This window comes from Callorhinus ursinus, unplaced genomic scaffold (assembly GCF_003265705.2).
Source record: "Callorhinus ursinus isolate GAN/ISIS: 27379988/994484 unplaced genomic scaffold, GSC_fseal_2.0 scaffold9, whole genome shotgun sequence".
NCBI lineage: Eukaryota > Metazoa > Chordata > Mammalia > Carnivora > Otariidae > Callorhinus > Callorhinus ursinus.
This window is the reverse complement of record NW_027397071.1, coordinates 30067305-30094768: the sequence shown is the minus strand read 5'-3', so window position 1 is coordinate 30094768 and position 27464 is coordinate 30067305. Positions and strand designations below refer to the sequence as shown.

General features: G+C 36.3%; 1 protein-coding gene across 1 annotated transcript in view; it reads right to left on the bottom strand.

The window, feature by feature from the left end:
* COL24A1 (collagen type XXIV alpha 1 chain) overlaps window positions 1–27464 on the bottom strand; it is a 415211-nt gene that overhangs the window by 23834 nt on the left and 363913 nt on the right. Inside the window, exons 50-57 of the mRNA XM_073896005.1 lie at window positions 21948–22055; window positions 20216–20323; window positions 20068–20121; window positions 19344–19406; window positions 14704–14757; window positions 10399–10434; window positions 2253–2288; window positions 2130–2156 (exon numbers count right to left, since the gene is read on the bottom strand). Of these exons, the coding sequence (XP_073752106.1) occupies window positions 2130–2156; window positions 2253–2288; window positions 10399–10434; window positions 14704–14757; window positions 19344–19406; window positions 20068–20121; window positions 20216–20323; window positions 21948–22055 (486 nt within the window). The remainder of the gene's footprint in view (window positions 1–2129; window positions 2157–2252; window positions 2289–10398; window positions 10435–14703; window positions 14758–19343; window positions 19407–20067; window positions 20122–20215; window positions 20324–21947; window positions 22056–27464) is intronic.

The window sequence follows — 27464 nt, the reverse complement described above, 5'->3', positions numbered from 1 at the left end:
CTATGATCCTATTCCATTCTAGACATTATTTCCCTCCAAGTGAAATATTCTATCTTGGAGGATTCCCACTGAAATTTTCCAAGAGATGCAACTTGCTTTTTGGACTCATTTATTCATTCATTCAATACTTATTAAAAGCTTGGATGGAAAAGAAATTAAAAAAATAGTTTCCACCTTTAGAGAGTTCACAATCTCATAATAGAAAGAGACTAGCATGAAAATGATTGAGTATCAATACGAAGGAGAAGTTCTACCTTGCAGTGTGATGAGAAGGAATTAGGAAGAATTTCAAAGAAGATATGATCATAAGTTGACCTTAGAAAAAATATATAGGTATTTTCTCATTGACATTTAGACTCCTTCTCAGGGTTACACTGCTGCTTTCCTACCATGGCCTGTGCAAATCCCAGAAGGATAATATAAGGAAACTAGCTTTCATACTGACCAAGAGGAAGGAAGACAAAAAGGAAAGAGAGGAAGAAAAGAAGAAAATAAAGAAACTAAAATTTATCAAGTATCTACAATGTGACAAGCACACATATTTTCTTATTTAATTCTCCTAATAATTCCTCAAAGTATATACTCTTATCCACATTTTGTTCAGAGCAAAAATCTCTCATACTACTTCATTTTGGCTGTATAGGAACACATACAAACATTTTTCAAGTGAGACAGGGCTATGGTGCTACAAAGTTTGGTATTTCAATGTGAAAACTTCCACTAAACACCTCTAATTTGCCAGTGATCTTTTAGGACTTATATCAAAGTCATTATAAAATGCGAAGAGAACTGATGAAGGTATTTGTAACCCATGCTTTGTAGAGAGCTAGGGGGGAAGAGGACCAGAAGTAGAGAATACTTTAAGATTAAAGACAGGCATTCGTACTGATGTTCATGCCAGGGAAGGTTTCAATCTCCCAGTCAGATGGCCAGAAACGGGGAGTAATTTTTTAAAAGTCATGGAGAATGAACCTCGTGTTTCCAAGGATATAATCTTCCTGTGGCATCCTGCTTCAAAGTTATTCTTTGCCCTGATGAAAAGCTGAAAGGAATGAAGCATTTCTCGCCTGCTGAGAATAGACCACAGTGATCCACCAGCTAGAACTGTCAGAGATCCAAACGATACTAGAGCAGCATGTAGAAATAAGTTAGGCCAGAAAGCATAGGACTAGGCCTTGTTTAGGATAATATAGACAATGGTGGATCTTTTTTAGGCAGGAAATCTGAACAGGGACCATTGTATTTGACCAGGCTGCTGTAAGAGTGGGTCAGGGGTGAAGGTTGAGGATGGAAGGAGACCTCTTGCAGGAAGAAGGAAGACAAATAGATTATTGAGTATGAGAGTGAATGCAAAGCATGTGGGCAACCAAACTGGGAACTTTAGAGTCCAGGAGATAACAGCTGAGAATGAGGCAACAGAAGCATTGCTTCAAAGATAAGGGTAGAAAAAAAAGAAAAAAGATAAGGGTAGAGAGCTCTGGGTTGTCATAGATAACAAGCAAATACAGAAGTTGGAGGCCTTCTACAGCCACCAGCAACTGAGAAGGATTCATGTAAAGCCTAAGAAGTGGGCTACTGTTTGGCAGAAAAAGAACATTTAAAAAAGGAGAGCCAGAACTCAGAAGTAGGGAGAAATGGAAGGAGTTAGTATTTTTTTGAGCACCTATTATGTCAGGCATTGTGCTGTGTGTTTTACTTCTTATTTAAAACTCACGGGACACCTGCATGCTTCAGTTGGCTGAGCGTCCAACTCTTGATTTTAGCTCAGATCATGATCCCAGGGTCATGGGATTGAGCCCCGGGTTGGGGTCCCCACCTCAGTGGGGAGTCTGCTTAAGATTCTCTGTCTCCTTCTGCCCCCCACCACTCTCTCTCTCTCAAATAAACAAATCTTAAAAAAGTAAAATAAAACTCAAATCCACCCAAGAAAGTAAGAGACCATTCCCATTTTATAGACAAAAAGTCTGGGGTTTAGATTTTGTTATTGTAGTTGGGAAGACACTATATCAGATTAGCAAAAAGAACAGAGGTAGGGAGAAGAAACACCTTTTAACAGGGAATTAGAAGAAGCTTTAAAAAGCTTTAATGTAATATGCTAAGATAAAGTAAACAAAACCAAGAAAACTTACCCTTGGGCCCGGTGCTCCAGGTGGACCCTATAACATAACAAATTTTAATTTTGCAGTAGAGATCTCAAACCAGGCAAGCATATAAGCATCAATGTAAATAGATATAAATGTAAATAAACTCACTGGAGGCCCTGGTTGACCTCTTGGCCCTTGGGGACCCTAGAAAAATGGAGACAAAGCACAATATGTATATCTTATGCTTTCAGTTTGGTATAAACAAGACAACTAAGATTCAACCTCTACCATTGCCTTTCCTGTGAGGCAGGTCATAAGATTCAAAGTTGTTTAACTATATTGAAGTTATATGGTCTTTTTACTCAACTTTCACACACATTCATGAACAAGCTGGATATTTACTTTCATGTTTTATTAATATTACTAGAAACTGAATTTATTCGTTTTAATAAACAATTATAAATGTAACATTTAAAAAAGTTAATATTGCTTAAGTATGTTTTTCCTGTTATTTCTATCTACCATCCACCTTATCAGCAAAGATGGAAACTTTAGTGTTCTTAGACACCTCCTTTTCCATCAACATCCACCTATAATTTGGCTACCTACTACTGTTGAATTGACCTCCAAATCTCTCCAAAATACTACTTCTCCGTCTTCACAGCAACTGTCTTAGTTTAGTGTTAATCATGTGCTATACACCGAACGTTTGTGTCCCCCCCCCCCCGCCAGATTAACATATTAAAGGCTTAATCTCCAGTGTGATGGCATTTAGAGGTGGGGTTTGTGGGAGGTAATTAGATCACATGGAGCCCTTATAAATGGTAGAGACCTTCTAAGAAGAGGCACAAGAAAAATGATCTTTCTACTATATGAGGATACAGCAAGAAGGCAGCTGTCTGCAAACCAGGAAGAAGATCCTCACTTAACACTGAACCTACAGCACCTTGATCTTGGACTTCAGAGCCTCTAAACTAAGAGAAATAATGTTTGCTGCTTAAGCCATCCAGTCTACGGCAATTTGTTATAGCAGCCCTAGCCAAGACATCACATTTTGCTTGGACTCCTAATCTGACGTCCTAACTTTATTCTCTCTACCATGCTAACTATATTTTACTTATAAAATGGAAATCTAATCAGGTCATTATTTAGTTAAGATTATTCAATGGCTCTTTATTGTCTAGAAGATAAGTTATAAACTTCCTAACAGTGGTAGCTACTATTTATTGAGAAACTTACTACATACCAAGTCGTGTGCTCACTTTTTGAGAACTAACTATATGCCAAGTTGTGTGCTATATTTCAGTTAAGAGAATGGCAACCAGCAAATACCAGACAGAGCTAGGATTAAAATTGAAGTCAACTGAATAAAAATGTATATATTCTTAATCAATGTACACCACTGCCTCCTCTTCAAAATATGGGCCTCACCTCTACTTACTCCCCCCAACACACCTACACTCCATCCATAACCAACTACTTGTAGATCTCTGAATCTTCAAAGTTCTTTCACACATGCTTGCTTTTACATGTGCTATTTCCTTGACCAGAAATGCTCTTCCTTACTTTCTTTATCTGTTTAACTCTAATTCCTCTTCCAGTATGTCTTTAAAACTCTATATCCACCTTGCTCACCCCTCCCTGGCCACCTTTCTCCTGTTCACCCAACCACTTCTGCATTCCCTAGTACATAACACAGTGGAAAATCCCTAGGAACCCTTAAGAGTGTCTTAGTCACCTTTTCATTTTCTGGAACAAGAATAGTGACTACTTTGTAGCAGGTATTTGAAAATTGTTATCGAATGAATGGATATTGTTAAAATTAACTAGTATTAATTTAGAAATTAGAATAATTAAAATGTGTATAGTAAAATGTGAAAAGTTATGTTGACATTTTTCAAAATGAAACAACAGTAATTGGGGCGCCTGGGTGACTCAGTCATTAAGCGTCTGCCTTTGGCTCAGGTCACGATCCCAGGGTCCTGGGATCCAGCCCCACATTGGACTTGCTGCTCAGTGGGAAGCCTGCTTCTCCCTCTCCCACCCCCCTGCTTGTATTCCCTCTCTCTCTGTCTCTTTCTCTGTCAAAAAAATCTTAAAAAAAAAAAAAGAACAGTATTCACTGTTAAGAATGTATGCTCAAACTATGGACTCTGAGAAACAAACTGAGGGTTCTAGAGGGGAGGGGGGTGGGGGATGGGTTAGCCTGGTGATGGGTATTAAAGAGGGCATGTACTGCATGGAGCACTGGGTGTTATACACAATGAATCAGGGAACACTACATCAAAAACTAATGATGTAATGTATGGTGATTAACATACTATAATAATAAAAAAAATGTCTGCTCAAGGGGAGCCTGGGTGGCTCAGTCAGTTAAGCATCTGACTTTGGCTCAGGTCGTGATCTCAGGGTAATGGGATCCAGCTCCACATCCAGGTCCCTGATCAGTGGGGAATCTGCTTGTCTTTCTCCCTCTGCCCCTCCCACTGCTTGTGCTCTCTCTCTCTCAAATAAATAAATAAAATCTTAAAAAAAAAAAGAATGTCTGCTCGGGGCGCCCGGGTGGCTCAGTCATTAAGTGTCTGCCTTCAGCTCGGGTCGTGATCTCAGGGTCCTGGAATCGAGCCCCGCATCTGGCTCCCTGCTCCGTGGAAAGTTTGCTTCTCCCTCTTCATCTGCCTGTCCCCCCAACTTGTGCTCTCTCTCTCTCTCTCTGAAATGAATAAATTAAATCTTAAAAAAAAAAAGAATGCTCAAACTTTCACTTATTTGATGGTCAACTGAATGTTAAGATAACATTGAGTTAAATTCAGATTATGGTTAAAAGATGACAAAACACAATTTATCTTCAATTGAGATTTGAATAATGTTGATGTTATGCTTGACTTATATTAAGTATTGCCAGAGCTGTTGATTCTAAATATCCTGTGACAACTAGAGCCAACAATAGTAACTTAAAAAATGGTAGAGTACTCCAGTACCACGCTTGCTGGCCATTTCTTAGTTTGCATGGCTTATGATTACAATTTAAAGTAAAGAATGTACAAAACTTGTACCTCAGGAGCTGCATGATAAATTACGGAAATGTCATATCGGAGATAGCCTTTAAATATATAGAGGCTCAGAATGAGTTTGGCTGTGTAAGTTTCTCCATTCTGGAACAACATTGTAAAAATAAACAGGGGACATTTCACCCCACTTGGCATATTTCTGATATTTGCAAAAATCTCACTGGTGGTTCAGGACAAAACATATGTCTTATCTTTGACTTTGGAAGAGGAATTTATCATAAAAAGAAGAAACTATTTCTACTGCTGATTTTATTCATTTCTTTTCAGCTTGTTATCCAAAACAAGTCAAGTCATCGCAAATATGATCAAATGAAATACTTGCAACCAAACAAGACAGAGCAAGACAACCCTAAGAAAACAACTACATAGAACAAGGCAATTAGCCAAGTAAAACAAAATATTATTCAACAATATAGCATTTATTAGTTCTTTTCTATTCCTTTAGCTCACTCTCTCTAGATACTATAGAAAAAGTATCTAAAGCAGTTTATAAAAAAGCAGTTTAAAATGAAACTATGATTGTCTATGTTAATTTCCTAAAGGGGGCACCTGGGTGGCTCAGTTGGTTAAGCGACTGCCTTCGGCTCAGGTCATGATCCTGGAGTCCCGGGATCGAGTCCCGCATCGGGCTCCCTGCTCAGCAGGGAGTCTGCTTCTCCCTCTGACCCTCTTCCCTCTCGTGCTCTCTTTCTCTCATTCTCTCTCTCTCAAATAAATAAATAAAATCTTTAAAAAAAAAATTTCCTAAAGGGAAACCAAATTAATGTGAATGGTTAGGGTGATAATTTGGCCACAGTCAAAGCACTACTATTGGAAATAGACTCTCTATTTAATCCCAGAATTCACATTTGATCCTCCAAAGGTAACATATTTTTTCTTACTCTTTTAAAATACTGATAAGTGCATGTCCTTGAACCCGAGTATGTTAGACTTTGCCTTTATATAAATGCAATCTTGACTTAGTTTCATAATCTTCACTTTAGGCTGGCTTAGGTACAGAGGGCTTCCTTATTCTCATTTATAAATTGAGAAGCTTACATTATAGAATGTTTAGTAGCATCCCTAGTCTCTACTCACTAGATGCAACTAGCAACTCTCTCTTTTCCCCAGTTGTGACAACCAAATATGTCTCTACATATTGCCAAATATCTCCTGTAGTGTGTGTAGCTGGGGGGATGGCTCCTGGTTGAGAACCACTGATTTAGAGGGTTTAATTGGTAATTTAGTAATATTAAATAATATTTATTAGAAGTAATATGATTAGGATGGAATCAGTGAATTATATGGCACAGAAGATAACTACAATTAGGAATCTACTCATGTGGAATCTGCCATATAAATGGCTGAGCTATTCTTAATGTATCTATCTATCTATCTATCTATCTATACCATCTCCTTGCCCAAGTTGCTCCTAAAGCTTATTTTCTGAGACATACTATAATTAATAGAAAATTACAATAGTGTGGGAATTGGGAGACCTGGGCTCTGGTCTTATCTCTGCACCTAATTAACTGTATGTCCTTGAGTGAGTTGCTGCACATTTGAATCTCAGATATCTCAACGGTAACAAGATTTGGTGAAGATAAATCTCTAAGATTCACTTTAAAATTGTGATTTTCAAACATTTTATCAATTTTCTTCTTCATATTTTATATTTGAAGAAAGAAGGTGACCACACACATACAAGTTGGGAATTTTAAATTTGAAGTTTGTATGAATATAAGGAAGTATGTACTTGAATTAAAAGAGTTTGATAATTTTTTATTTGAATGAATTATACTATCTATGAATTTTAAAAAGAATCATATACATATGTACTTTAAATTCTTAATTTGTTAATATTTAGGACATATTTTCCCGTAACTTAGCTTTTCCTTATAAGGCATCTTCTTCACTTTCAAATTGGAGGCAAATAAGATAATTCTGCTAATCAAGAACTGTAAAGACACATGAACTTAGATGTAATATGTGAGAAAATGTCAATTGTATTCTACAACATTTTACTGATTTCCATTAAATAATATGCTATAAAAATGAGGCAGCTAAGCTAAAAATTTAAATGCTGAGATCATTCTCTATTTTTTCTGCTTCTGTGGCTTTAAGCTATATGTTTCAAGTTGTGCCATTTTGTCAAAATCCTTTTCAGATGATTGACACCAGGATATTATTTTTGTTATGAGTTAAAATTTTATTTTTTTACTAATTGTATCTTTTATTTCTGGTGATCATTTTTGCATTACTTACTTTATAAATTAATCACATTCTAAAAGTGTTTGGTGCCTTATGGAAACCAGGAGATTTTTATAACTTTTTAAGATTAATTTGCCATTAACATAATAGTTTTGAAGCAGGGGAGAGGAGGGGGTTCTACATGCTATATGCTAGGACGGCTTCTTAGGATGTCGTAAAACTCTGGGTCAGTTTAGAGTTTATATATATATATGTGTGTGTATATATATATATATATATATATATATATATATATAGGAGTGCAAGGACTTATTTTTAAAATAGTCCATAGGCAGGCAGATATGGAGCACATATAGGCAGATATGGAGCAAATACAGAATAGAAAGGAAAAAGTCACTCTTTAATATATGGCAATACAAAAACAACTTTCTTTGCGGTGGAGAGGACCTATTTGGGACCAACACTAGAGTTTATAATGTTAAATTGTAGAAGATATAAAGCTTCCCAGCCATGAAACCCAAATTTATTCTCAAGGGGATACATTCATGTATTGTATAATGAGCTGTAACCTTTTTTTTTTTTTTTTTAATTTTAAGGCATTGAGTAATGATTTGATCTTGGTATAAAATGGCATAGCTTTATAAATTCTTATGCCAGCTTCACAGAAGATTTAAAAGATTTACAAATCCTGCCTGATAGATTCTTACGTTTCTGATCTTTGTATGAAGAGTGAAGTATCATATTTGTCTCAATACAATAGATCTTGGCTAATAAAAATTCATTCCAAAAATGCCTCATGTACTGGTATTATTTGAGGCTGACTGCCTTGAGGCTATATTCGGAAACATAATAGGTACCTAGAAGTCTTTAAGCAGTCAGTTACTTAAACACAGAAATGGAAAATTCAGTTCAACAAACAATTTAAAATTTATCCTCGAGAGTCACTCATATTATACAGATTCTTCCTCTCAAATATTTAAAGACAACTATCATGTCCCAACACCTCAAATGTTTTCTAACTCATTCACCAGTAATTTACTAAATATTTACTGAACACGAACTATGAGGTAGGTACGATCTTAGGTGTTGCAGACACAGCTTTATAACAAACAACAGATAAAATTGTCTGTGTCATGGAGCCCATAATCTAGTGGGGCGAGATATAATAAAGCAAGAAACCCAAATAACTATGTAATATGTCAGGTTGTAAGGAAGCAGGTTAAGAAAAGATAGGGAATCTCAGGCAGATGGGGGCATTGCTATTTTACATAGGCTAGTGAGAAAAAGCCTCTCTGAGAAGAGGACATTTAAGTCAAGACTAAGGAACACTTCCCAGGCCTTGTACTATGTCCTACTAGTTCTTATGTCCACAGGTGGCAGTTGGGTTGAGGATAAAGTGTCAGCAAGGAAGTCCACCTTGAGCAAATTATCCCTAAATTACAACTTCATGAATAGGAACTACGGAGATAAAGAGCATATGGGCAAGAAAAAGCAGGTGCAAAACTCAGGAAGTGAAGAGAGAGCAGTGAGAACAAAGGAAAGGGATGCTCAGGTTGCAGAAGTCTGGCAAGGGCAGAACATTCCCGCTATTTCGACTGGTTTTTCAAGGACATGGCTCCGGGATACATCACTGATCTGAGAGAGCCCTTCTCTGAATGTGCTTTACTTTTGTCCATGTTCCCCTGTGGGGATGGCCTGACTGGTGCCACCACCTGCTTTATTCTGGATGCCATATGTCTATCAGCACCACCTAAAATTTCAGGCATAATCCTGAAAATCCATAATTTTCTTTCATACGATATGCCTGTGACATTGTCATAGGGACTTGTGGTTTCCTAACCCTGAGGAAAGCTTATGTTCCAGCCACAGAACTTGGAGAGAATAGGTCGGGAAGGCAGTTGGAAACAGACAAGTCTGGAAAGTGGGCTAATTCCAAGCCTCTCTACTTTTCCTTTCCCCTTTCCACCCCTCCTGGGGGATATGACTTCACTGTGTGCAGTCATCCTTGCTTCCTGCTAGAGTAAGTCCCCTGAGGAAATATGCAGGCCAGGCTTCTGCAAATTAAAAACATCTATTTTGGGGCACCTGGCTGGCTCAGTCTGTAGAGCATGCATCTCTTGATCTTTGGGGTTGTGAGTTCAAGCCTCATGTTGGGTGTAGAGAGTACTTAAAAATAAAATCTTAAAAGAGAAGAGGAAGAAGAAAAATATCTATTTTGATCCCTCTGGGGATTCTTAGGCTATCTAAAATCACTTAATTTCCCTTCTTCAGCTAATTAACATAACTGCAACGTACTTATTCTGAGCCCCAAGCATACCCTATGGTGAAAAGAGAAAATGTCAGCTGGGTCAATGTAATTTCATTACCTTTCAAGCAAGACTTTTCTGCAACCTTTAAGTTTATTCTTATTTGCCTTCTATACTTGGTTTCACTCTCCCTCATTTTACTCCATGCCTGCGCTCTGTTTAAGCTCGTGCTTTAGTAAGTTCAGCAGAATCTCTGCTGGGGAAGTGGCCTCTTTACAAAATATCTTCTTTAACCTGGAAGAACTGGCATCCCATAAAAGTAGGAAATAGTGCCAGCATAAGCCATATAGGGCCAGAATGTGCTATGTACCTTTTCTCCATCCTTTCACAATTGTTTCCAATTGGCTGCAATATATAGCTCATGATTTGCTTCTGCTTTGCCCCTCTTGGGCGCTGACTGGACACAGTGGGCATACCCCTAAGGCGACTTGGCGGCGCTCTTGCCCCAGCACTGGTGTAGAAGGCTCACAGAGCAAATGCCTGACGCCCGACAAGGCAACTATGCCATTTCACACAGTGCCTGGGAAGTATTTGATTGGCGGGTTCTTAAACATGTTTAGGGGTTATGTTCAGGTCTCACTACAATGTACCATATAGGTTAGTTCTACTTCCTGAAAACTGTAATTTTATTTTTATTCCACAAGTATTAGAGACATAATAATGAAAAAAATCAAACAGGGCCCTTGCTTTTATGGAACTTATGTAGCCTAGTGACAAGTGATAATATAACCACAAATTTAAACTTACAGTTTCACCTCTGATGCCTTTTTCACCTCTGGGTCCCTACAAGAAAACAAATGTCGGTTTAGTGCTACTGAGTTATTTATCCAATGTAGTTGAGGCTATATACAGAAACATGATAACTTATGTTTTTGTTCTTTCTATCTAGCAAGAGCTTCTTTAGCAAATTTATATAAATTCTAGTTTCCTTTTCCTAAAGTAAGCAGAGCAAAACACAAACAAAAACAATTTATTGATTTATCATGTTGTGCACAAAGTGAGACAGGGATAACAAGCACTCAGTTAAGTCAAAACAGCTGATCTGACAATCAAATACAGAGCAATTTAGAAGGGAAGTTACCAGACTAAATTCTTCTAATATTTGTTTACCTCAGCCTTTGAAAACCTTGTTTCTAGGGTGATGTCCTCCTTTTCTTTCATTTTCTCTTTCTATTCCTCCTTCTGAGCTACATCCCACAAACTTTGCTACATTGCACACAAGAACATTCAGTTTGAAATATTTTCTAACTTTCCTTGAGACTTTCTCTTTGATCCATGGATAATTTAGAAGCACATGGTTTAATTTTCAAGTGTTTGGAGATTTTCTTATTATCTTTCCAGTTTACTGATTTTTACTTTAATTCCATTATGGCCATAGAACATACCTTGTATGACTTCAGTTCTCTTAAGTTTAGTAAAAAGTTTTTTAATGATTCAAAATACGGTCTATTTCAGTGATTTTCCATGTACAGTTGAAGACAAAGTATAGTCTGTTATGAGATGGATGTACTATTTAAAAAATTTCTGCTAATATTTTTGTTTTCATCCTTGTGGAAATTATATATGTATTTTTTATTTTAAAAATGAGATAATACTATTCATCTTTTCAAAACCTGAATTTATGCTTTCACAATATGTTATGAATATTTTCCATACTAATCCACATTCTTCCAGATAATTATAATGCTTACTTGTGCTTAATAAACTATAATCTTTTTATTGAATTTCCTATTAGATTATTTCTAATTTTGGTCATGATAACACTGTGACAAATATCCTTGTACTCTGTAAAAATTGTCCTCCAGAAAGTTTGTTTGAGATTGCATGCACGCCTGCAATATAGGGGAGTGTATGTCTTCTGACACACACCATGTACTATCATTCTTTGTTCATCTTGCAGGCTAAAAATACGATCTTATTATTTCACCACTGATATCACTTCTTTTGTGTTTCCTGTCTTGTTCTGAACTCCTTTTAAACTGCGATATTAACTTTCAAAAACTAATTTTTAAGATACCTTTATAGAACTTGTTTTTATGCCCCCCCACCTCCAGCCCAGTATTAACAAATTGGTATGTACATTTTTTCATACCTTTTTTCCTAATCAATATTGACAAATATATTTATGTATGTATGGGGTGATTGGTTATATTTTATAATACTGATATCATATTATATACTCTTGTATGCATCAGATTTTTCACACTTAACAATACATCATGAACAACCACAAGGCAGCTGAACTAGATATAACTGTTTTTAATATTTGCATAGTAGTCTATGAAATGGCTAGACCAAGGTTTACACAACCATTCTTTTACAGATGAACATGTGATTTCAAGTTTTGCTAATACAGCCATTACTGTGAAAAAAATCTTTGTAAACATTCCTTAGTGTACTGAGTGCTTAATTTCTATGGCACAAATTCCTCCAAGTGGAACTGACTGGTCATAAGGTATACGCACTTACATTTTAACAAATATCTTTCCATGGAGGCTATAATTCACATTTCCACTAGGGATAAACTGTTCTCCCTAATACCCTTCTGAGAAGTTAGATGTAATATCCTATTATTACTTTAATTTGCATTCTGTGACTGTAAGTTAGGAGAGCATCTTTCCAAATATTTATTGACCTTTTGGATTTGTTCTTCAATTTTCTATTGAGTTTTCTTTTTCATACCAACTTGTAAGAGCTCTTTATACATGAAGTCATTCTATGTTTTTGCAATCACTTTTCCCCAGCTTATATTAATTTTGTTTGTGGAATCTTTTTCCATTCAAAATTTTAAAATTTTCAAGCAAATACATATTCTGTTCTTTTATATAGTTTTAAGACTTCCTTTCTTATATAAAAGGTCTTCTCAACCCTTAAGCTACACTTTAGCTTTCTAGATGTTTTTTTTTATACTTTAAAGTCTTTAAAAAAAAAAGATTAAAGAAGTTGGGTGAAATAGGGTTCCAATTTCTTACAGCAACAGTAGGACTAAAAATAATTCCATCTCCCTTCCCTATCACTGGTACAGGAATGCGCATGTGGCTGATCAGTGGACATGAGGAAAAATGCTATGGGAGACTTCTGGAAAAAAACTTTATTTTTTCTCAAGATAGGGCTGTTTTCACTTTGGATAATTATGTCTGGATGTAATTGCTGAGAAATTGTAGTCATCTTGCTAGAAGCCTAATTATGAAGCTAACACTCAGGATGGCAGACTAAAGACATGGAAAGAACCTGGTCTTAGATAACATGATTGAGTCACTAAATTAACCAAACCTGAAGCCCTTCCTACCTCTGGGCTTCCCATATGTGATATAAATTTCCTTATTATTAAAACCAGTTTGATTCAGGGTTCCTATTAATTTATAGCCCCAATCATCCTGATATACCATTTTTGTTATAATTAAACTCCTATATATTCTGAGATCTAATTCTGGGCTCTAGCCTGTTTACACTCATCTATTTGTTTATTCCTTTGTACTACCATATAGTTTCATTTACAATGACTTAGAAGTAATGTTTCCTTATTTGGAAAAGCAAGTCTTTCGTCCCCCACCGCTATTTTTTTTTTCCACGAAGTATTGGGCATTCTCAAGTGCTTATTCTTTCATAGTGAGCTTTTCTTAGAAGTTTCTTCATAGAATGGAAAAGATGGAATATGGAAAATATTTGATGTGCATGTTGAATATCAGAAGGACCTTTAAGAACTATCTATAAACAAAAGATATTTTAATTGGGCCATTTCTTTATTATAGTTTCCTTGACCAATTAAATTTGCACATTTTTTGACAGAGGAGAACAATCATTCAGTAATCACAAATATGTGTTTCTTAGCTTGCTGAAGAACCACCCACCAAAATCTGAGAATTCTCCCACTTACAATATCCCACTTAGACTATATGGCTCTGAGCGGTAAATGCTGAAAATCTAGAGAAATGTTGAGTTACACTTTTTATTTTGTAAAGCCAAAAACTCAGCAATTTTGGTGGGAAATTCTTCCCTAATTTATCAAAGAGAATATACTTTATACTCAAAGCATTCCATTTTATATATTAAGACTGTGTGTCTCTCCATATAACACTTTCAAAGGATTCAAAATACTGATTCCCTAAAGGGAATACCTCTTTCCTCTCCAAATCTCAACTTGCCCCTACCTATTGGGTTCTTCCTCTTGTATGTTTACACTACTGTTAGTATTGTCAAACTCTCCCCTGACCACTCTGCCAACCATTGTCTTATTTTTCTGTTTTATTTCATACTCAAATTTCTAAAGGCACTGGCCTCTACTAACTGTCTCAATTTCCTCTCCAGACACAGCTTGAATGGGGGCAGAAGGAGCACTGATCTTGAAGGAAGAAACATCACCTATGTAATTCACTAGCTGTACCACCTTGAATAACTAGGTGAACCTCTGTAAACTTAATCTGTTTCCCCATGTCTTAAATAGAAATAATAATACCTACTTCAAAAGTTTGTTGCAGGAATTTGAGAAAAGTTATTAAATATTGATATTTATTTCCTTCCTTACTGCAGTCTGTACTTTATCTTCTACTGCAATTTATTTTCTTAAAGATCACTGTTAACCACTCCCTACTTGAAACTCATCTATCTGAACCTTGTGCTTTTCTGTTTTTCCTGGTATTCCCACAAACTATCTCTTTCCTTTACAGTAGGTCGGCACTTCCAAAGACTCAAATCTTGGCTGCCTGCAGTTCTTTTGCTAAGCTTTCTCCTTGAGAAAATGGATTCATTTTATTGCTTTAGTGATCACCTCAATGCTAATGATGCTCAGCCCCTTCCCCCCTGCTCCAGTTCTATTTTCCTTTCTTAATTCAAGTTTTAAGTGTCTCCCTCACTATATACACCCCCTTCATTACACATAGGATCTCTAAGTTCTCAGGAACCACCTTCTAAATGAAAATGCACATCCATTTTTGCCCTTGGCTTCTCAAATACCCAGGGTGATCCTTTTTGGATTACTCTAGAAATAGGGTTAAAGGGGAAAAAACAAGAATATGAAAAAGAAAAGGAAGACCTATATTGTAACAAACTTACAGTTCTACCTGTTGGGCCTATTATACCTTCTTTGCCAAAGGGGCCAGTGTTTCCCTGTTGAGGTAAAAGGAAATCAGTCAGTCTCACCGCCAGTATAATGCAGAAAAATTCTAGAAAATTTCTTGTGCAACGGTAAAATAGTCCGTGTTCACGCAATTCCAGTTTTTAGTATAAAATCTTATAGTATCAGAAGAAATCATAGTACTTTTGATGTGCAGTATGTGACACAATTCTATATATTATTAGAGATTCCTATCAGGAGAGTTACATCTGTATAATTTCTAACGAACTGATAAATCAGTATTCCAACTTTTATGTGGTGATAACTTCAACGATGCCATTTTACATGTGGGTCGTTACATAACAAATGCAATTACTTTACATAAAAAAGACTACATAGAATGATGAACAAAATAAAAAAGAGGTGGTCCATATATGCAATGGACTATTACTCAGCCATCAGAAAGGATGAATACCCGCCATTTGCATCAACATGGATGGGCCTGGAGGGGATTATGCGAAGTGAAGTAAGTCAAGCAGAGAAAGAAAGTCAATTACCATAGGGTTTCACTTCTTTGTGGAACATACGGAATAGCGTGGAGGACATTAGGAGAAGGGAGGGAAAACTGAAGGGGAAGAAATCAGAGAGGGAGACGAACCATGAGAGACCCTGGACTCCGGGAACCAAACTGAGGGTTACAGAAGGGGGGCGTTGGGGGGATGGGTAACCGGGTGATGGGTATTAAGGAGGGCACGTATGGTGATGAGCACTGGGTGTTATACACAACTAATGAATCGTTGAACACTACATCAGAAACTAATGATGTACTATATGCTGGCTAATTGAACATAATAATAAAAAAAAGAAAAAAATTTTGAATAACTTTCTTTATAGACGTTGAAGGAGATGTCTGAGTGACATGCAGTATAGAATTGAGAGAAGGTTTGGGAAAGAAACACAGAACATCATATAGGACCAACTTCAGTTTCTCCATCTGTTAAATAAGATTGCCTGTGTCATAGGGCCATTGTGAGAATTAAATGTGAAAAACGATTTTGAAACTGTAAGCTGTTATTGATTATGAAGATAACTTTGAATAAGCTCAATCTGGTCAACTCTTCCCTAACTATGTATGGAACCGATCTTTTTTTTTTTTATTGAAGTATAACTCACATGCAATATCCTATTAGTTTCAGGTGTACATCACACTGACTCAATATTTGTATGCATTATAAAACGATCCCCACATTGTCTAGGTACTATCTAGTATACAAAGCTATTACAATATTACTGACATTTCCTATTCTGTAAATTACATCCTCATGACTTACTTATTTTATAACTGGAAGTTTGTACCTCTTAATTCCCCTCACCTATTTTGCCTGCCCCCAACCCCTCCCCTCCTCTGGTTACCAACAGTTTGTTTCCTTATATCTACGTATCTGCTTCAGTTTTGTTTTGTTGGCTTGTTTTATTTTATTTTTTTATTTTTATTTTTCTTAAAGATTTGATTTATTTATTTGAGAGAGAGAGAATGAGAGAGAGAGAGAGAGAGAGAGAGAGAGAGAGAGCACATGAGAGGGGGGAGGGTCAGAGGGAGAAGCAGACTCCCTTGAGCAGGGAGCCCGATGCGGGACTCGATCCCAGGACTCCAGGATCATGACCGGAGCCGAAGGCAGTTACTGAGGCAACTGAGCCACCCAGGTGCCCCGGCTTGTTTTATTTTTTAGATTCCACATACAAGTAAGATCATACTGTATTTTCCTTTCTCTGTCTGACTTACCACTTTTTTATGAATACAAAATACCTGTTGTAGTTATTTTCCCTCAACCTCCACTCCCACTCACAGCAAATTTCAGTCTTTCTGGCTCACACTTAACCCGAATTCTTAAACGCAGTTATCTAATTGGCTTTCTCTTTGTCCAACGCCTGCCAAGGTACAGAAAATACTAGCAATTGAGATCATTATGTCATAAAGTCCATCCACAGAGAGCCTAGAATGAGATAAATTAGCTGGTACTATAAAAGTAAATCTAATGGAATCACTTTTAAATACAAAGACTGACTTTAAGTGATAATTTGTAAATACAGCACCCAAATCTCAAAGATCCACAATCAAATCCAGAGAGTTGATTTCTTAACCTAATCAAATTTAAGCCCTAGACTGGTTTATCACTGAAAAAAAGTCAACAAAGTTTTCATCTAATGAACTTGACCATGATCTGACTCTCTAAAATAATGATTTGTTAAAAGAATGGAGAGGTATACATGAACTCTAGAAAACAGTAGACCAAACAGCAAAAAATTGTCTATGTTTATCTAAATGTGTCTGAAACACGAGGTGTTATGATTTTATTATTTATTATTTATTTTATACTTTTAGAGAGGGAGAGAGAGGTGTTGGGGGAGAGGCAGAGGAAGAGGGAGAGAGAGAATCTCAAGCAGGCTCCACGCCAGCACGGAGCATGAGGCGGGGCTCCATTTCACAAGCCTGACATCATGACCTGAGCTGAAATTAAGAGTCAGACACTTAGTGGACTAAGTTACCCAGGCGCCTCTGAGGTGTTATGATTTTATTTTTATTTATTTATTTATTTATTTATTTATTTATTTATTTATTTAAAGATTTTATTTATTTATTCATGAGAGACACAGAGAGAGAGAGAGAGGCAGAGGGAGAAGCAGGTTCCCAGGGAGCAGGAAGCCCGATGCGGGACTTGATCCCAGGACTCTGGGATCATGACCTGAGCCGAAGGCAGACGCTCAACCATCTGAGCCACCCAGGCGCCCCTGAGGTGTTATGATTTTAATGGTTGGTACCAGCTAACTACATAAATACATCTTTGAGATGAAGAACAATTGATCCAAATTTCCTGCTTCAATTAATTTATTTAATCATCTAGTATTTATTGATTATTGAGCAAGAACTAGTTACTAGGCCACTTAATATCCATTCTATATTCTAATTATGCAATTAGCAGGCAACCTTATAACATATTATTTGATCAATCAGCTGTGGCTTCAAATTTTGGCTCTTCTACTTACTAGCCAGATAATGGCCTTGAGAAAATTACCTATCAGAGACTTAGTTTCCCCACCTGAAAAATGGGGATAATAGCATCTCACACAGGATTTTTATCAGGATTAAATGATATAAGGGTCACAACCTGAACACTGGTAAATAATAGTTTTTTGCTAAATATTAACCTATCGTGACTTTTCATTGTCTTTATAATGACTTAATAAGAGATCTCTGCTGTTATAAATTGGTATTTGTGAGCAGTTACCAGAACTTTACTGTTGGAGAACTGATAAAAGTTTCTGGAGCTGCAAAGCAGTATAGGCTTAGGCTCTGGCCTACAGAGACTAAGCACTTGGTAAGATTCTGCTTAGGACAGATGCTAGGCAGGGAGCCAACTTCTCTTTGACAATATCAAGAAAGGACTAGTTAATGGAGAAAACTTCATAAAACTAGAATGAAGGTATTTAATTAGTAGAGAACTTAATATATAAGAACTTAAAAGCGATATTTATTATAGAGAAGCCTGTCCATATATAACCCACCTGTGGATAATCAAGAATTGGGCCTTATATAAAAGCACCAGCTTTCCATGGCTCTTCGGAAATCATAAAAATAACTAATAAATTTGCACCTGGAGAAATGTTGAGGTGGGTCTTTAAGCAAATATTTCTCATGACAACACTGACTTTTATATTACCGAAAATAATTTATTGTGAGAGTTGGAGAAGGGGTGTAGGATTTCAAAAATTTGACTTCTCATTTAATATTTTGCACAAGATAGTGGTTTTCAGCTGTAAAGTCCTTCAAGATTCCTTTCTCCTATTTCTGGACCTGTCTGCTTCTTCTCTCTGCTGTCTCCACCCTTGCCCCAGTAGCTGCTATTAGTTAAGGGGGTGCTACTGCTAAAGTCAAACCACTCTTTGGCATTTTATAGCTTTTTTTTTTTCAGTTTTATAGATCATCTCATCAATTAGGAGACTGTGGTTAATGAAAACAAAAACAAAACAAAAAGCAAAACAAACAAACAAAACCCAGTAATTGCTGATGGCTTACCTAGCGCTATTTCTATTTGCTACAGTCTGCAATTCTAGGCAGAATTCTAGGCAGCTAACTAGAGTTCTTCAGACACCAGCCTTTGCAATCTCTAAGCAGTTCCTCATCACTCTCCAGGGATAGCTACCCCTGAGCTGGGAAAACATAGCTATTGGGAAATATTTTTCAAAGTGTGGTGTGAGGAGCTCTGGTGGCAAGCCTCCTCCAAGTGGTGTGTGGGGGTGGTCTCTGGTTGTATTAATGCTTATAACATGAAACTGCTTTATGTTTTTGTTCCTAGTGTGAGTTAATAAATACATTATCCAGTATCAACATTAATTCTGATATATATTTTCTAAAGTAAGAACTGGGAAAAGGGGTGGTCTCTGGGGTCCTTTGCTCAAATTAATATATTAACTGAAAAAGGCTGAGAACCTTTGCATGGGATCTACTGAGTTTCTATCTTAAAAGTCATTTTATTAAGTTATTAATTTGGAGTATATTAATTTTAGAGTTCTTAATGCTAATTCCCACAATAAGCAAAGGATCACAATTTCCCGGCAAGTAGAATGACTTTATACTTACTCTCTGTCCAGTAGGACCTTTAGGACCTGATACTCCAACAATGCCAACATCTCCCTCAGGACCCTAAAAATATAATTAAAATAAAAAGTCAAAATCTTTAATTCTCTATGAACATTTTACAAGTGAAATAATCTTGTAACAATCTATTGAGTCGGCTCTTAAAAGATGGAATGTTAATGTGAACGGATAGTTAATGTGATGTACATGCTGAAGCGCTACGGAGGAATTGTTCTGAAGTATGCAAGTTACTTTGAAGTACGCCAAAATGAATTCAGAGAGGGAGAGACAGACAGAGAGATTCATGATAGCAGGTAGAATAAAAAGCTGTGGTAGAATCTAGGTAATGGATATATGGGTTTTCATTCATTCTCTCAACTTTGCTGTATGTTTGAAAATTTTCAAAATAAAATGTTACATGCAAACAATGAATCATGGAACACTACAATGATGTAATGTATGGTGATTAACATAATAAAATAAGTTAAAAAAATGTTTGGGAAAATGGAATGTGAGGGGACACAGGCGAGTTAGTCAATAAAATTGGTAGGAAAATACATAGCTACATAAAATTTAAAATTAATACTTAATTTAATAGTCAAAATTCAAATGTATAACTGTACCAATGGAAATTTTGCAGATTAAGAAATACAAAGGCTCAAGTCAGAGACTAAATATTGGTATTTCGACATCTTTCTGATGAACAGCAGAAAATGTGTAAACATACTCTGGGGCCTGGGAATCCTTGGAAACCTGTCAAACCTTGAACACCATGTTCTCCCTGCAATATGAATAGACAGGATAGTCATTATTGCACAATGGTGGCCTGGCCTGTAGAATAATAATACTTAGTGAATTTCTGAGTTGGCACATACAGGCTCGCCTTTCAGACCAGGCTCTCCACAGGGTCCTTGATCACCTTGTGCTCCTCGGTGACCTTTTTTACCCTGAATTCCAGGTTGACCAGGTAGCCCTTGTTCACCCTATGGACCGAAAAAAAAAAAAAAAAAAAAAGGAAGGTGATCTTGACTTTAGAATCTACAAACATATCGGCTTTTAAATGAAACCCAAATACAGGTCCATCCTTAGGCATAAGTACAAGGCCCTGGGGAAATCAAATTCTGCATGCATGGTCATTCTCCCTACCAATATTTTCACACAGTAATATTTGATTATAATAAGCAATAAGGGTAACAGTGGAGAAAGAAAATTCCAGGGATTGTGGTCGTAAGTGTGGAAAGAAGAGGGAAGGGGTGACCTCAAAACTATGAGGAGGGTAGTGGGGCTAGAGAGAGAGGGGTGAGAGGTGGCATGTGTGAGGGGGTGTTCATATATAATAGAATTTGTATTGTATTTGAATTGGTATTATTTTGCTGCGTTTTCCTCACTATACAGAGATGATTCAGCTGATATCAGAAACAGAGCAGGGTCTCCTGAAGTGTGAGCCCTGGTTTTTGCCATGGTGATCTTTTCAATCCTATCATTAAGAAATTTCCATTACCTGTTTCCCAAGGTCCCCTTTCATTTCATATATATACTCCCTTCATCTCCTAAAATTCCACTTTAAAGATATACTGAATCACCACTGTTCTATTTGTAAAAGTTAAGTCTTTTCTAAATTTGTTTCATTTTTGAAATGAAAGTTGCAGTATCTTTCACACCACCTCTAAAAATAAGAATCAGGAGGAGTTTAGAGATAGGTTCATGAAAAATGATGCTTGGTAGATTTTGATCAAGGATTCTTTAAGATTAGCAAATTATCCTTCACTGTCTGGAAACAAAGATACAGCTTTGGGATGTGACAAATATGGATCCTTTTTATTGCCAACTCATGCTTGAGAGACAGGAATTTTATTTCACTTCCTAGTTTTAGCATTGGCTCAGCTACACTGAATTTTAGTGGAAAGGGATGAGTCATTTCCAGTTTACCCATATGGGTCAGATACCTGAACATTCTTTAGAACGGGAACTATGAAAATCAAATTAAGAGGTAATAATGATGAGGGTGCCAACATCTTAACCCTTGTCTTTTATGAAATTGCTTTAGATACTGAACTAAAGTTGTATGGGTTGTATGGGTCAATTCTGCACTGAGATAGTTCTAAAACAGGTTTTATTTAGAAAGCCTTATTGAATATACAATACTCCATACAATGAATATTAATGCAAGATTTAATTATGATCCCTTTGACTCTAAGAAATAAGCTCTACTCTTATCAGATTTATTAATTGGTTGGTTAGATTCAGATTCAGAGAAATAGGAAGTGTTTCTAAGAAAGTATGTATCTGGAAGTAAATAAGATTTCTCTTTTTAGGAGAAGGTGGATGACAGGGAAGAAGAAACAGAACGAGTCAAAGAGCATTTTTTTAAAGCATCGCCAATACTGAGTTAATGAGTTGTTCTGGCAAATTACATGCACTGTGGCTATCACAGGAGATGAGTATGTCCAGGCCACACATTTTCCTTTTCTTCCTAATGTGTATTTATTTTTGGTCAAATTTACTAAAAGCTATTAATCTTACCATCCTGTGATCTAGCCAATGAACTCAGGGACAATATGTTTGTCAATAGTGCTGCTCACCTATCAGAGAAAAATGTTAAAGTACCTTTGGGCCTGGGACCCCTGGGCTTCCCGGAAGGCCTGATGAGCCCTTGGCTCCTCGCGGACCTGGAGACCCCGCCAGTCCCGTTCTTCCTGGGCTGCCTCTGGTGCCCTAAGAAATAAGATATAAAAATTGGGGCATTTCCTAAAAATCCATCCAGAAGCTCAGTATATGTAGGAGGGGTTGGTCTTCTGAAAGGCTGCTGTTGACACACAGCCCAGGTTTGAGAATTATCCTGGGCCTCTTTCCCAAATAAGTGAAATATTCAAGTAATGTTTTGACTCACCTAAAGTCTCTAATTATAGTTAATGTAATGGTCTGAGGTATTTAAAATGAAAATACTGAGGCAATATAGTCTGTCAGTACCTTCGGACTTAAACAGCCTAGGTGTAAAGTATGTGTGTTGTATTTTAACATTCTGTATTATATTCTGAGGTATGCATGACAACTCTAATAACTGATTAATATTTCCTTAAGAAAAATATTCTATGGCTATTAACTAGACCTATTGTGATCATTTCTCAATATATACATATATTGAATCATTATGCTATATATCTGAAACTAATATAATATTTTATGTCCCTTATATAGATTTCAATTTAAAAAAAGACTAAGAAATTTTAAAATAAGTTTGAGTGGTTCATTTGTTAGCTCAGCATGGAAAATCACTTATTGATATGACTTAAATCATGTCCTCAAAGTAAACTTGCTTGAGATTATTGGCCTTGAGGCAAGAAGAATGGCCTGAAATGTTAAAGACAGTGAAGCAGTATCAGTAACCAATTAAAAAACAAGGCAAATGCTTTTGAGTGGTTTTCCTTTCCTCTTGATGAATCAATAGATGCTACCAATACTACTCAGTTGTTTCTTTGGGGGGTCAAGGCTGTCCTAAAGGGACTGAAGAACTAACTTATGTGAACAGTTTGTAGACTGACCATAGGTGAGAATATTTTCAAAGAATTTAAAACACGAAATCAGTACAACCTCAAGTGGAATCTGCTCAAGTGTGATAAAACCGATAGCAATGCAAAGGAAAAAGATTTATTGAACAAATTTACAAAACTTGTGAAAATGTAAGGTATTTAAAGCTATGGATATTCATTGTATTATTCACCACCAGGTACACTGAGGAAAACACTCAGACCTAGCATGTGTTTTTGAACCAGTAATGTCAACAGTGAATTCCATTGACTCTTGCAAACTTTATCTATTCTGTGATATTTTTTTGTGAAAATAGAGACTGAATATCCTAATTTTCTCTATCACACAGCAATCTGATGGCTTAGCAGGGATAAAGTTTTATTGATATATTTTGAGAATGAGATTGAAATGTTTTTGAACAGGAAGAACCACCCTCAACCTCTATTATTGAATAATGAATGGCTTTAGAAACTAGATTTTGCTGCAGACTCTATAATGCTTATCAATGAATTTAACTTAAAATTACAAGGCAAAACAATGTCTATATGTGAAACATATACTTTGGTAGTCATTTCTTTTTCTTTTTCTTTTCTTTTCTTTTTTTTTTTTAAGGGTGAGGGCAGGGGCAGAGGCAGAGGGAGAGCGAAAATCTTAAGCAGGCTCCATGCCCAGCACAGAGCCCAATACAGAGCTTGATCTCACAACCCTGAGATCATGGCCTAAGCCAAATTCAAGAGTTGAATGCTTAACTGCCTGAGTCACCTGGGCGTCCCAAGTAATTTCTTTTTTTTTTAAGTCATTCTTTTTTTTTTTTAAGTAATCTCTATACCCAACATGGAGCTTGAACTTACAACCCCAAAATAAAGAGTCACATGCTCTACTGACTGAGCCAGCCAGGCACACTATGGTAAAGTCATTTTGATGACAATTAATGTTTGAATCACAAGTAACGTCAAGCAACTTTATACATTTCCTGTGGTGTCAAAAATTAAAACAATAAGTGAGATCTTCATTTCCCACACAAATTTGCAGTGGGTAGATTTTCTGAGCTCAACTTCTTTCGGTAGCATTTTTTAGCACTAGAGGGAAGAAATCTCTATACCTCAAAATCCATTCAACTCTGCAGCTGAGGAGTTCCCACCTAACAGTTCAACTAGAAATGCTAATATACAGTGTATAACGACATGCTAGAAGGCAAATAATCAAGAGAAGAATCTAACAGAATTTTATAAATTCCTTCCAAGTAATGAATATGCACAATTAAAATCATATGTTCATGAATTTGGCAGTACCTATCTGTGTGAAAAGAATTTTCAAAGATAAAATACGGAAAACATGGAAAATCTCATTATAGGTCAGCATTAACAAATAAAAAGAAAATTTTGAGGATAGGAAACTGTAATAAGCTAACTATTATCTCTCCTCCCACAAATCATTCTATTTTTTCTCATTAGTAGACTTGTATTACAAAAAAATTGTACTTTTATTGTATTTTAAATTTCATAAAGAAAAATTTTGTGAAAAATCTATTTTCTCTCGTTACATAAGTTCTTAAATAATACCCTTAAGTTTGCCTCTTGCTCTGCAAAGCCTAAAATAGTTACTAATATTTACAGAAAACATTTGCCGACCCATATTTTAGAAGATGACTGCTACTTTCTCAGTTGATTCCTGGGATACTAAACTGGGGTGTGCAATCATTCTTCTAGGCATTTAGCAAATATTTGATTATTATATAGAATATCATTTATGTGAAAGGAAGGTACCATGGGAAGCCCTATGAGGAATACATATATAAATAAAATATGGTTTTTGTTTTCAAGAAGCTTAAAATTAAGTGAAAAAGATAAAATGTAATATATAAATAGTTATAATAAAGACAAATATTTTTAAAATTGCCAGATGAGAAGAGAGATACAAAGCAAATACTAGAAGGGTCTGCTTGGTGCTCATCAAAAAAGGAATTACTGAGAAAGTAGAGTAGAACAAGATCATAAGATAAAGATATTGCTGGGGCCCCTGGGGGGCTCAAGTCAGTTAAGAGTCTGACTCTTGATTTTGGCTCAGGTCATGATCTCAGGGTTGTGAGATCAAGGCCTGCATTAGAGCCCCATGTCCGGCTCGGCACTGAGCATGGAGCCTGCTTGGGATTCTCTTTCCTTCCCCCCCTACCCACGCCCCCCACTTGCATCTGCTCTCTCTCTCAAAAAAAATAAAAGATAAAGATATTGCCCTTAAAGTTACAAATGAGATAGGAGAGGTGATTTTATCTCTTACCATTTCTCTATATTAGTGGCTCTCAATATACATAAGGAACAATTATGAGGACAAAATCCTCATTGGGGGAAGGTAAAAGGGAGGGGAGAAGGAGAGACAGAAGGTCAGTAGGGGGGAGAGTGAGAACAGGGAGGGAAAGAGAGAGAGAGACAGAGAGAGAGGGAGGAAACAGGGCAGGGTAGAAGAGAAAGAGAGAGAGAGGGAGATCGATCCACATTGTGGACTTAAGATTCAGGTGGTATGGTTCTCCCCACGTTGCTTGCATCATTGACCTAAGTGCACTAATCTCTATTTCCTTCCCCTTGCGACATGAACTTGAGAACCCTGGATTCATGTAATCTATCCTATTTCTTTCCCCTTGCCACACAAACCCTGGATTCATGACATGGTGTCATCTTAGAAATCATCAATGCAAATGAAAGCAAATCCAGTCATAGTCATCTGAGACTTTGGGATATACAATTTCAAAAATGTTCAGTGAAGACATAGCTGTTATACCAATGACCAGGTCTCTAATAGGAATATGACTTTACAGAAAAGGCAAGTCTCAAAAACAAAATTCTGATAAACAGTGTCCTCCTCACTAAAAACAAAAACAGGTGAGAAACCTAAAGAAACAACAGCTTGCAGAGAAGGAAGGGTATGTAAGCAAGGGAAAAAACAAAACAAAACATACAGACCTAGGTCAATATACAGACTTAGTTCCAGAGTTAAACTAGGTGGAAAGTAGATCAGTGTAAGGATTTTTAAAAATTTTTTTAATTTTCAATTTTTAAATTTTTTGTAAATTTTATTTTTATTATGTTATGTTAGTCACCATACAGTACATCATTAGTTTTTGATGTAGTGTTCCATGGTTCATTGTTTTGTATAACACCCAGTGCTCCATGCAATAATGCCCTCCTTAATACCCATCACCGGGCTAACCCATCCCCCCACCCTCAGTGTAAGAATTAAAAAAAAAAAAAAAAAAAGGTGGGTTGTCTTGCAAGGCTGTGAACATCCTCTCCTTGAATGTATTACAGAGGTAATAGATGCCACAGGAGAGAACACCACAGGACAGATTACCCTAGACAGTTTTAGGATACCTCAACATTCCAGAATTCTAATATAGTAGCACTTCACTTGTAATTTCAGGCAATTTTTTAAGACCTTTATTCACCAACAGGAAAAAAATGTATCTTTTGGGTGATTCATGGACAACAGACATTCAGATACTGCTGAACACTCCTGAAGTCAATAGATATTTTTAGCTGAGAATAAAAGGACGCTCAGACTAGTCCTTAGGGCTAACTGAAAACTAGAAACTTTATTTGTAGTGCTATCACACATTTAACAGAGCACAACGAATATGTTCCAAGTCATTTACTGTTCATGTTGGTTTCTTAGAGAGAAATTTGAGGATAGTAGCAGAGTGTTCTGGACAAAGTTCCAAACAATGTTTCATACAAGTAGAGAACAAATATTTCTTATTATGAACACAAAGATGGGTGAGTAATTTTGCTCTCAAGAGAAACAGATGCTAATGCCTAGGCATTCTTTCCAGTATCTTCTAAATGATTTGTTTAAAACCCATCAGCAAAGAGTAAGTCATTCTGAGCAAATTTTTAAAAGTAAATAAAATCATATTTAATTTGTTCATAGATGCTGAAACCAATAAACAGTTTACCTGAGTCTTAAAAAAAGTTAATAGTATAATAATACATGATGTCTCATGGCTAGAGACTGCTATTATCTTCAGATAGGGGTCAGATTCCCTGGTGAGTAAGTTTTTTTTTTAATTAACATATAATTGACGTATAATATTATGTAAGTTTAAAGCCTACATATTGTTGTTTTGGTACTTTATGTATTACAATGTGGTTATTACAGTAGTGTTAGCTAATACCTTTATTATATCACATGTTTATAATTTCTTTTTTGTGCTGAGAACAGTTAAGATTTAGTCTGCTAGCAACTTTGAAATTTACAATATGGTATTGTTGACTATAATCACTATGTTGTGCATTAGATCTCCAGAACTTATTTATTTACTAGTTGTGACTCTGTACCCTTAAATTGGTTTTCAACTCTTCAGGAAGTGTCAATTTTGACTGGACTGAAACTGGTGACTGCTTGGGTCAGTCAGTAATCAACAATATCAGCCACAACAAGAGTTACTTTTTATTGAGTGTCTTCTGTGTATCAGAAACCATAATGGTAAAGAGAGAGAGAGAAAGAGAGAAAGAGAGAAAGAGAGAGAGAGAGAAAGAAAGAAAGAAAGAAAGAAAGAAAGAAAGAAAGAAAGAAAGAAAGAGAAAGAAAGAAAGAGAAAGAAAG